Source organism: Somniosus microcephalus, chromosome 22, assembly GCF_052327205.1.
Source record: "Somniosus microcephalus isolate GS21.2 chromosome 22, FLI_Smic_1.0, whole genome shotgun sequence".
Classification (NCBI taxonomy): Eukaryota; Metazoa; Chordata; class Chondrichthyes; order Squaliformes; family Somniosidae; genus Somniosus; species Somniosus microcephalus.
The window spans coordinates 69,962,321-69,974,805 of NC_141008.1; the positions used below are offsets into that span (position 1 = coordinate 69,962,321).

The following is a 12,485-nucleotide window of genomic DNA, read 5'->3' on the forward strand; positions in this document are numbered from 1 at the left end:
CATTCACTCTATAACTGTTTAAAAAAGTTTAAATGAAAATGGTTTTGTACTTGGAATTACCACACTGAAGTGTTCTGTACATTAAAAAAGCTTGGAAGCTGCAACTTGGAATAGTACAATGTATTAATTGCAGGTTGACTTTCACGCTGTGCGCTGACAAACATTTAATTTAGAAGTTTCGTGAACTGAAATGTCACAGTCAACCTTTGAACTTCTGTGCAGGGGAAATTCAGTCATTAAAATATTGAAACATGAATGTCTTTGTGTATTTGCTTTATTCATGGAAAGATACAATAGACATCAAGAATGGAAAGCATGATAATATGGTTTAAATTTCCTTGTGTTGCAAATACAACAATACACATTTATGAAACCATAAAACTTTAAATTATTGAAATAAGAGAGTGCAAGGAGAACCCCATTATTTTCCATGTAATATGTTTCCCACCATTTGTAATCAGTGGAAAAAGGCATTCTCACCAATAAAAAGAACTAGTAATAAGTAGATTTAAGATACTAGTACAGGAAACTTTCGATTAACCGGCCCCTAAATAACTGGAACGCTCTATCCACCGGCAAAATTCAGGAGTCGGTTCAGGTAACTTTTTTGTTACTTTTTTTTAAAACTCCATTTGTTGCTGTGCAAGGGTGTAGCTGAAACTGTTGCTAAGCTACAGAGACGCTTGCAACTTGTGCCGATTGTTTTGAACCTGCTGCTAAGCAACAGGGGTTGTTGCTTTATACGGAGCTCTGAGCTCCGTATCTTTTACTATAGCGTTCGGTTATCCGGAATTGTTGATGAACCGGCACCACGTCGGTCCCGTCCGTGCCGGATACCAGAAAGTTTCCTGTAATTATATAGGTTTAAACAGGTTTTTCTTCAGTGTAAAATGGAACAGAATTACATCATATTTCAAAGCATAATACAGTTCCCAGTGTGCATAAAACTGGCTTCAATGCACAGCCCAAGCTTACTCACATTCAACCTAATTACAACTCTTTAAATTCAATGCTTTTGCAGGTAGGTTAACTGTGCCATTGCGGATTTACCCAAATTGCATACGGCTACATTTGTGCAGGCTTGTAGCTACAAAATGCTAGTTTCAATAAGCAAGATTTGAATTCACAGTACTTTTATTTAGAACAAAAGCTTCAGATATTTTAGGTGAAGATTGTATTGAAAATGTCAACTCTCCTCTTCAAGGGGACATCATTCAAGATTGTGTAAAATTATTCCGTAATGCAAAACGATTAAATACAAAATGAAGCTCTTATGGGTCAATCATTTTGGATAGAGCATGTATTCTTCCTAATTGATTGAAATCACTCCCTTGTCAACCCATCTTAACTCCAACATTTCAATGCCTTTAGATAAGACTTGGACTCAGTTTCATAGGCCTATACAAATCCAATCTAGATTAGTGTTTGCACTACTGCAAATTCTAATGATTAGAAGGTGTTTGGGTTAATAAGACATTGCATTAGATCAAATGCTTATTAAAGTACCACAAGCACATCCTAAGCATGTCTCACGTGTAAATTACCATTTTTCAACTGAAAACTTAACTTCTAGCTGTGGAAGTAACTTCTCTGACTAGCTTTTTGATTAATAACAAAGCAAAGTTGAAACCAGATGCTTGGACAATGCACCAGTTCTAAACCTTTGTTACTCGTATTGAAACCTTACGGCTGAGGATTCAGCATTTGTAATCCAGGTATGGGGCAGTTTCAAAGAACGCGACCAATTTCAGGAATAAAATACAATTAGTACAGTACAAGCAGGATGATAGTAAACCCCACTAATGCTTTTCCATAAGTAACACATTTGTTTAATACAAACTGGTTGCAATCTCCATTGGGTTAAATATCTTGGAAAATACAGTACTGTAAATACTCTATATTTCTTGAAGGCCTTCAATTATTTTTGAGCCATGTTTCTGAAAGGGTTTTATATTGGATTATTGATAGATGTGACAAAAGGGAGTAATTTAATATACCTAGGATATGCTATTTTGCTGCAACACAATGAAAAATATAGAACACACAAGTTGGAGTCTGTTGCAAGGGAATATATGAAGGCATTCAGGTGACTTTACAGATATCAAGAACGGTATATCTATTCCATTTTAACAGTGTCATTCCTTACAAGTGGTTTTCTGTGAGCTGAAGCCACAGGATAGACTCTTGATTGGGTGAGACGAGTTGAGCTGAAACGCTATTGTACCATGTGATTTGGACCACAGCAGCATTGACTTTCATTTCGCTACATGCTGTGGGGAAACAGCAGACCCTGTATATATTACAACAAACTGCTGGAGATCAAATGACATTGCACAATGGCACTCCAGCTCAATGACTTGGTACAACAGTCGGAGCCTACTTTCCATCTGACAGAACACCCGCTGCCAAGAAAAATTGCAAATGGAATAAACCCACCCCTAAATATAATATATATATTAACACATGCCATCGGAGTTCAGATATTGATAAACTGATCCAATTTCTCTTAGTCTTTGAGATTATGCCAATCCCTCATTGCATCACCACTTTATGCTATCCTTTACATACTGAATGGCTTTGAAATACATATGCAGAAGTACTGCTATTTATGTTTGAATCATTTAGTACTCCAAGTACTTATTAGGTAACTGAAATATACTGTTCTAATTTGGTAAGTTACAAAATAACCAGAATGTGAGAAAGTGTCTTGAAAAGTAAATGCTCTTTTATTTAAAGGGGAAAAAAATGATCTTAATAAATCAAGTACAATTTAAACTATCTTTTCCCACCAGAACATATAAGCACCACATGCTGGTGACTGTTCTGTTGTTTGTCAAGTTTCACCACAAGCATAAAAAAACAAAACAAGTTTGCATATACCTACTTATGTACACCATTATAATATATGATATGAAGCATTTGTATTTGTCAAGCAGGTGATAACCAGTATGCTTTACAGGGTTATCTATTACTTAACGGTTACAAATGTTCTGAAATCCCAGCTCCGCAGAAATTAAAATTAGGCTGTCTGTAAACTGGCATTTTTTGCACATGTGCAAGTCTCAGTAGGGTCGGGGTATGCGTTCACTGTTTCAGCCATTTGGCATAGTACACAAGCCCACTGGCTTATTTATTCCAACATTCCAGTGATTTCCTTTAGGCTTCTGAAAGTATCAAACTTCCTTTTGTATCGGCAATACTGAATGTCGCAGACATTCTGAAAATAGCCAATACATAGCTTAGAAAAAAAATCCCATGCCAATCTGTAGCTGTTTGGTATAGGGAAACACTGAAATTAGCAGACCCAGGTAAGGTGGGATCAAAGTTCAAATGGAGTTCATTTTGTCCTCCTCTACCGATCCATTTCATCTAGCAGTGGGGTGGCATCACCAGCAATGGACATTGGGGTGCCTTCAATCATGGGACTTGGTGAAGGCCGAGGAGTCATCTTTGCTTTCTGTTTTCGTCTCTCCTGTTCTTTTTCCTGCAGCCACTGTTCTGCTATTTTGCCCCAGTCAACTGCAGTATGAGCAGTTGAAGTCCTAAGTCAAAGGGTGAGAAACAATGTTAGTGTTCTTGAATCCATGCGTTTGCCATGTTAAATTTTTCTTACAGCTGTATACCATCCAAAAATACAACACTCCTTCCAATCACAAGAACGCCTCCCGGATTGGGTGCCTGAAATTGGGACATTGCAAACTTGTGATGCTCAAAAAAAAACCCAGTGGATGCTCAGTTGTTGAGTATATTCAAGGTAGAGATCGATTGATTTTTGGATATCAATCAAGGGTATGGGGATAGTGCAGGAAGGTCGAGTTCACAGAATCACAGAAACCCCACAGTGCAGATAGAGGCCATTTCGGCCCATCGAGCCTGCACCGACACATATCCCACCCGATCCCCTAACACTAAGGGTCAATTTATCATAGCCAATCATCCTAACCCTCACATCTTTGGACTGTGGGAGGAAACCGGAGCACCCGGAGAAAACCCACGCAAACACAGGGAGAATGTGCAAACTCCACACAGACAGTCGCCCGAGGCCGGATTCGAACCCGGGTCCCTGGCGCTGTGAGGCAACAGTGCTAACCCGCTATGCCACCGTGCTGCCCTATTGACCGTGTTGACGTATAAGATCAGCCACGATCTTATTGAATGGCGGAGCAGGCTCGAAGGGCCGAATGGCCTACTCCTACTTCTTATGTTCATAAACCTGTATCTTATCCAGAGCTTCAGGCATCACTTTTGATAATTAGTTGCCATTTAAGGTTGCTACTGTAATTGGTTAAAGTGTTTATTTCCCATTCGGATACACAAGACAATGTCAATCTTTGAAAGCAAATGGTAGATCACGGGGCACATGTTTATCTTGGCGCTCCCAGCACATAGTTTGGTATGCCAGGCGTGCATATTGGGAGCCTTCCCTCATGAGTTTTCATTATTACACGCAGTCTCATTAAATAAATTCTTGATGTGCTCCTGGTGCACAAAGCTTTGCAGTGGGGTTGCTGAAAACTAAAATTCACCTCTCAATTTTACACCATTCTTCCAAGCTATATAAACCTAGGAACATTCAGAACAGGGAGCAGGCCATTCAGCCCCTCCAGTATATTCTGCCATTCAAGTAGATCATGGCAGATCTGTACCTCCATTTATCTGCCTTTGATCCAAAACCCCAACAAAATCTATCTACCTCAGTCTTCAAAGCTTCAATTGTCCCAGCGTCCACAGCATTTTTGGGGAGAGTTCCAGATTTCCACTACCCTGTGTGAAAACGTGCTTCCTGATTGTGCTCCTGTATGGCCTAGCTCTAATTTTAAGATTATATCCCCTTGTTCTTGATTTTCCCCACCGGAGGAAATAGTGCCTTCACAGCTACCCTATCAAATCCGTAGAACATTTTGAACACCTAGATCAGACCACCCCTTAATCTTCTATACTCAAAGGAATACAAGCTCTCCAAGTCCCAGTATCATTCTAGTGAATCTGCGCTGCAGTCCCTCCAAGGCCAATATATCCTTCTTGAGGTGCGGTGTCCAAAACGGACTGCAGTATTCCAGATGGGGTCTGACCAAGGCTCTATAAAAATGAAGCACGGTTTCCTCCTCGCTGTATTCCAGTCTGAGATAAAGATCAACATTCCATTAGCCTTTTTGAACTTATCTACTAGCTTTTAATGATGTGTGTATTTGGACACCCACATCTCTTTGCTACTCTACAGTTCCTAGACTCTTATTTAAAAAATGCTCCTATTTATCTTTATTGGGTCCAAAGTGGATGCCCTCACACTTACCCACATTGAACTTAATTTGCCACAGTTTTGCTCATTTACTTAATCTTTCCATGACCCTTTGCCACTTTCTGCTCCCATTTGCATTACTTACTGTCCCACCTAACTTGGCATCAATCAACCACTCCAAAGATACTCACTTTGGCTGTGACCTTTGTCGGGTTGTAGACGGCGGTGCGACAGAAGGTTGGGGTGTAGCATTTCCATGGTACTGAGGTGTTGTAATGGGTTGCTGACTGGGTGTTGTGTACGAATAGCTTGGAGTCATCAATGGTGTTGCTACTGGCTGCTGTGCAGGAGTTGCAAAAACCTGAAAAAAGAATAAAGGCCGCTAAATCAGGTTCAACTAAAGGCAGAAAATAGGTAGCTAATTTAGAAGATTACAGGGATCACACCATTCTTGTTGTATTTTAACCATGGAAAGGTACCTGTTGCTCCAACACTCAGTATTACTGGAATATAAAACAAGCTTAGACAGCCACAGGCTTCATTACTGTATTTCTTTTTAGGATCTCTATGTTCCTTAAAGAGGTTGTTGAAAATTAAACCACAGTCAACATTACACAGTGACAATTTTAATGTCATTTGTACTTTGAATGCATAAAATATTGCAGTACAACAAAGTAGGCAACAATCCAATGAGTATTTGAAAACATTGGGACACAAAGAAAATATGGGGTTCCAACTGAGTACATCAGTGTTTTGGAGGTAACGTTAGAGTTGGATGTAGCAAATGATTTCTTGCTGGCCAAGCTGGTATTTGCTGGCAAACTTAGATAGAAAATGTAGCGGTTGACTAAGTTCGGTGCACCTCATTCATGTAAAGACTTGAATTTGCTTGAGGTGTTGTCTTCTGTGAAGTTGCTACTTTGTTGGATAGGGCGATTTTGTAGGCAAACTCCGGGGTATCTTCAGTGAACTGCGGATTCCTCTCTAATATTATGAACCAACCCAGAGGACGAGATCTCTCCAAAGTGCCATGCTGGTATGTGGATGCACAGCATCTAGTAGAAATAGAGGCAAAGGGGGGAGTACCTTCAATTTCACTGTGACTATCCTCCTAAGCAGTGATATGACAGGCTATTTTACCTGTCATAAGATGCCAAGGAGAAGGGAGAAAAGTTACTCTGGTGCACAGTTTAGAGTTTGGCTGTTAATTGTTCCTAGGTATTTCCAACCTATCACAGATCATGTGAAGAGGTAAGTTTCCCATTTGTGTGCTGGGTGTTTTGTGGATATTGGACATACGCTGGCTAGGGAATAGTTAAGTTGTATTTGGGACATGAGGGCAACGCTTTGGACATGAAAGATATTTAGAAATGAGCACCAATGTTCTAGGGTTTAAAAAGTTGAAATTAGAAATCTTAAGGAAAACAGTCAAACGTACGTGATAGGCACTGCTTCCGCCATAGCCATACTGACTGGATCCCCACTGTGCTGGCGTAGCATTTGGATTCTGACCCTGTCCGGAAACAGCTGCTATGGCATTGAACATTTGCGTTGTCATGTTCTGTGGGAGAGCATTAACTACTCGCGTAAGATCTAGCACAGAAAGGAAAAGGATTATTTTTCAAACTACTGCGTATGCCAATTACATACTGATTTCGAGAAAATATCATTTCATTAGCACACCTGAATCAAAGTAACAGTTCTATTTTAACTGCACTGAAAGCTTACCAGATACAAGGCAGATTTAGTATGCAATATATACCATGATTCTGTTAATATTAATTACTGCAAATGGAAGTCATATACATTATAACAGTATAAATGAAAACCACAAAACCACATAATATAACCACTTTCTTTCCACAGATATACATGTCAAAACAAATCAAACTCCACCATAAAACATTCCGGATTAGGAGGCAATTTTGTTCGATTTTATTACCCCAATATCTCACTTTACCTCCTTTAGGTGCAAATTTGGGGTTCAGGGCTACAGGATTATAAATCTCTACAAAAACAAACCCATACAATTCATTCTGCCCACCCGGAAATATGTTTATCAGCTAAACATTAAACAGAATTAGCAGGATGGTCTTGGGAGGCACAGACCATCACTATGGAATATGGGAGGCTAAGAAGATACAAAATGATGTCCAACCTAACCTCCCCCATCACTGGTTTACTAAAACCGCATTAGTTAAAACTTCAAAATCCTAAGCAAAGGTTTATTTAGGTTATGCTCCTGCTGGCTGCTGAACTACTCCACTGAATTGTTAACTGGGAAATACAAGGGGCTCGAGTGATCGTGACAGCAACACTATTAAGGGAGGCAGGAGCGAGCAAAGTGTACCAAAATAACAACAGAAAATGCTGGAAAAACTCAGCAGGTCAGGCAACATCCGTGGAGAGAAATTTGAGTTGACGTTTCGGGTCGAACCCTTCTTTTCAACCCGAAACTTCAACTCAAATTTCTCTCCACGGATGTTGCCTGACCTGCTGAGTTTTTCCAGCATTTTCTGTTGTTATTTCGGATTTCCAACATCTGCAGTATTTTGCTATCGTAAAAGTGTACCAAAAGTCAGACTTAGAACTGCAAAAGTTGCATATCAAATAAAACTTTCCACTGTAACAATCTGATTTAGTATATTATAATTAGCCATTTCCTATCATTGACATTTCCGTGATCAGTGCCATCTAGCTTTATTTATCACTGATAATAAAACTGGCATAAATACCTTCTGTCCAAGAGTATAGCAATGTATTTTATAATCAGAAACATAAGGTAACCAATACTTTTAATGCAGGAAAAACAAGTATTTCCATATATGTACCTGCCAAATTAATATTAGCTGGTGTTGCATCCATAGAGGCGGGTGTTCTGCTGGATCTGCTTGTACTTGAAGGCGTAATACCTGGAAACAGTAATCTGTATTCATTTGGATATTCATAGCACAAGGATAAATACCTTGTTTGCACAATCTCCACAACAACAAAAAAATTAATAAATGCCAGTGTATATTTTATCCAAGCTTTCAATAGAATTGATTCAAATGATTAAAAAGTCAACTACCCCTGTATTTTCCTTACCAATTCATTCTAGCCCATTATAAAGCGCACAGGCATGGTGTTATCTTCACTGGCATCTGTAGTTAGACTAGTCTTACCTGGCACAGGATCCTGGAAGTGATCTTTAAACCATCGAAATAGTCCGTTCACAGTTGGGAAAACTTGCCCTCTGTAGCGGTATCCTTCTGGTGTCACCGTAACAAACTCAACCCTGTAAAACAACATGGCATTTAGAGCGCAGACACCAAACTATGGACAGGAAATTATTTTGTTAAACTGTTTTTTTTACAATTGCCATATAAACTTCCAGATGTTTAAACCACTACTACGGCAGGCTCCCTTCAATAATACAGGAAACTTTGGTTTATCCGGAGGTTGCATGTCCAGAAACCTCGATCTACCGGCAGAAATCAGGAGCTGTTTTGTTAGGTTTTTTTTCTTCTCGTGGCTTTGTTTTCAACAGTCAGGCTCTGGAAAGTCTCTCTGAAGCTGTTGCTAAGCTACAGAGACGCTTCCAAGGTACGGGCCGACTGTTTACAAGCTGTTGCTAAGCAACAGTATTTGTTGTCAGATACGGAGATGAAAACCTCCGTATCCTTCAACATTAACTTTGTATGTCCGGCAGTTTTGATAGATCGGCAACAGCTCGGTCCTGTCGGTGCCGGATATAACAAAGTTTCCTGTTTACGGTATCTCTACAATAGATTTTCTATCTTTACAGAAAGAACTACAGATTAATTCCTCACATCCTAAACCTGAAGCACAAAGAACCCTATCTTCGACAGCAGCTGAGTTACAGTCTTAAATTTATTTCAAATTCTCACAACTCTAGCAAATTCACATCTTTGGTCTCCACACTAATAGACCATCTTTGAAAGAAATTAAGATTTTCTAAAAATAGAATATTCTCCTGTCCTAAAATGAACCATTTACATCATATCATAAATTAAAACACCTAACTGAGTTGTGGCAGATCCCTTCTAGTCACCTACTGTGATCAGAATGCTGCCGGTTTCAGTTAACGACTAAGATCAGACTGGGTCTGTACCTTTATGCGGATATAAAACAATGCGGCATGTAATTCATAATTGAGATTCACATGCTTTTTCAGCTCAAGACTTCCAGGAACACTGCTATCCACTCTGTAACCCCACGAGTGTGACACTTATTTTCCGGTGTGCAATCACAAGTATCAAAATTATATCCGTAATAAATACTTAATAGGGCCCAGGGAGAGGAGAGAACTTTCAATACAAGAATTACATGGGCTTATTTAGAATGTTAGTTGTATGTATCTGGATTAACCAGAAGCAGGGTTATAATTACTGAGGTTTCAGGAACAGTTTATCTATTGATAATAGAGTAACATTTTGGGGATATTAACCTTGGTTTAGCACGAGGTTGGTAGCCTAACAAAAATTTTCCCGGCAGTTCCTTTGATGCTGAAACAAAATAGGGAATAAAAGAGGGCTTTTCCCTTTTGGATTTTGATAGGAGCTCTTCCATTTTCTAGAAAGAAAAACAATTAATGCCACATTTAATATTTTTGTATAGTCACACAGAACATGAAGGTACAGTATAACCCCCCCAAAAATGACCATTTAAAGGGGTTTTTTTTTGGGCAGAGATTAATTTTAAAGTTTAATTAAAAAAAAACATGAACATGACTCTTGCCTTTACAAACTCTGACTGACCTGCTGTGTATCATCAGCATTAAGTTTTTTATTTTAACGGACAGCAGCAGGGATGAGGGACTTCAGTACGTGGAGAGACGAGAGAACCTGGGATTGTTCTCCTTAGAGCAGAGAAAATTTAAGGGTAGATTTAATAGCGGTGTTCAAAATTATGACGGGTTTCGATAGAATAAATAGCGAGACACTGTTTCCACTTGCAGAAGGGTTGGTAATCAGAGGAGACAGATTTGAGGTCATTGACAAAAGAGATGAGAATAATTTTTTTTTACCCTGTGAGTTATGGTGATTTGGAATTTGCTGTCTGAAAGGGTGGTGGAAGCAGATTCAATATTAACTTTCAAAAGGGAATTGGATGAGTTGAGGAAGATCAGCCATCTTCTAATTGAATGACAGAATAGGCTTGAGGGGTTGAATGGCCTATTCCTGTTTCTTAAAGCATGATTTTTTTTTGTAGAGCTTGTGCAAATCTAGTGTGTTTTTGTAGAGCTTGTGCAAATCTATTGTGTTATAGCAGGAATCATGTCCTCTTGCTTTTCATCTAACATATTATCCGCAGTTACAAATAAATTAATGGCAACTGCAAGCCAAGGCTCAGTGCACAATTTCTCTTCCCTTCTCTGTAGTGTTTCTTCCTGCTTTACACCACTTTCTCCCAGGTTACAGCCAATGCCGGTTATGAATTCAGGTCTGCCATAGATACCTTCTCTGGTTCAGTGGCATCAGTCGCTCCTGTAAATGATCTGTGTCTCTTACTTTTTTGGGAGCGACTTTCAGTGTCCTATATCTGCTTGTATAACAGCATAACCCAGCCTGTAACAATAGCATCCCTATGTAACCTGGATTGGATATTTGCATCTTTTGTACATATATCGCTTCAATTTCTCTGATGGCAGATCAAGTTAATACTGGAAGAAGTGAATTTTTATTGAATTTATAAACTGAATTATTCCAAATTGAGGCGATACATACACAGTAACAAGTATGATGAGAGTCACCACTTAGTTCAAATTGGTACAACTTCTATCCGTGTAACGATATGAAATAAAGGACATGCAATGCTACTCCCAATTCAGTGGGTCATCTCACTTGACAAAATAACTCCATTGTATTCTGTCGTACCAGCCAAGGAAAAACTTCTCTCCCTGCAGTCTCCTGTCCATTACAAAAAAAATCTTCTACCAACATCTCGCTGCCTGAGTTTTTGGTGTCTGTTTCTTTTTAAAAAGCCTGTCTCTGGTATCAGCATTTAGTCAAAACTGACTAACCCCACTCCCCCAGAGCTGAGTCCATCAGCCTAACTTGACAATGACCCCTGTTGAGTTCAAATGAATAGGACTGGCACAGCAGGAATGAGTGCGGATGGTTGGTAGAACATCAAATTATCTTTCATTGTTTACAGGATGCTGATTTCAGACATCCTGCCTGAAAATTAATATACACCTGCAAGCCCTACTGTCCTAAGTTTTTAAAGCAATCTTCAAGTTAAAAATCACATTTTAAAGTAACTCATATTTTAGACCCTTCCCATGGAAAATCGTCTAAACCAACCCCACCCAGCAACATGACAGCTTCCTATAACCAACCACCAGGAGGGGCCAATGCCGCTCCACGAATCTCCCCTCTTCCCCCCGATGGCAGAAACAACAGTTTCATTGCAGCTTACTTGTTTGATGGGTATTAGGATAATTTAGTGTAAAATGTCCAGATTATTGAGGCATAAGGCAAACTGGTAGAGTGAAGATTAAAGTTAATGTGTAGTTGAAAAGCAAAACTGTACTATTTTCTCACCCAAACCCATATTAATAAACTCATTAGGATTGTTCACAGTGAAACCAGCTAGCCAAGTTAGCATGTTGTGCAAGTACCTTGCGGTCTCCACCACTGCAATCCTGGTAGTATTTGTGATATAGCAGGTCGCGAGCAAAAGATGCCATTGGCTGCACATAGCGAGCAGTAATTTCATCAAGGTCTTCAAATTCCTGGATAATGAAATTGCAGATCAAAAACTAAGAAACTTATAATGCAAGATGTGCTTTTCAGTAAGATACATAAACATACAATGTATATATCACTATAAACATTTGCAGAACCACTTTAATTTAAAAACCTCACTATACATTTTACACCAAGGTGTTTCATGCTCTGCAGAGATACGCCTCAAACATCTGAACCAACGTCTCCTCTAAATTTTGCCCCCTGCGTGGGCCCTATAAATTTGCTGCGTGGTATCTCTTCCAGTGGTGGCTTGCGCGGTACTTCACGATTGGTGTGCAGCCGCGCGCCTTAGGGGGAACATTGATCTGAACCCAAGTGTAAAATGTGTCTAAAAGAAAAGCTGAATATTGAAAATGCACGAAGCTATACATGTCACATTACAGATCATTTACTGTAAATTTGAAGCCAACAATAACCAGTATCAAATCTGTATTTTAATTGTAAATAAAAGCAGATAAAAATTAGAATTAGAGAAAAAACGATGCAATTAT

The 12,485-nt window shown here is 39.2% G+C and overlaps 1 protein-coding gene across 1 annotated transcript in view; it reads right to left on the reverse strand.

Moving 5' to 3' along the window:
- Positions 1-256: 256 nt before the first annotated feature.
- The window catches only part of supt6h (SPT6 homolog, histone chaperone and transcription elongation factor), an 87,574-nt gene continuing 75,345 nt past the window's right edge, over positions 257-12,485 (reverse strand). The window contains exons 31-37 of the mRNA XM_085965026.1: positions 11,865-11,978; positions 9,690-9,814; positions 8,404-8,516; positions 8,071-8,151; positions 6,678-6,832; positions 5,431-5,600; positions 257-3,542 (exon numbers count right to left, since the gene is read on the reverse strand). Coding sequence (XP_085821152.1) covers positions 3,353-3,542; positions 5,431-5,600; positions 6,678-6,832; positions 8,071-8,151; positions 8,404-8,516; positions 9,690-9,814; positions 11,865-11,978 — 948 coding nt within the window. The 3' untranslated portion in view covers positions 257-3,352. The remainder of the gene's footprint in view (positions 3,543-5,430; positions 5,601-6,677; positions 6,833-8,070; positions 8,152-8,403; positions 8,517-9,689; positions 9,815-11,864; positions 11,979-12,485) is intronic.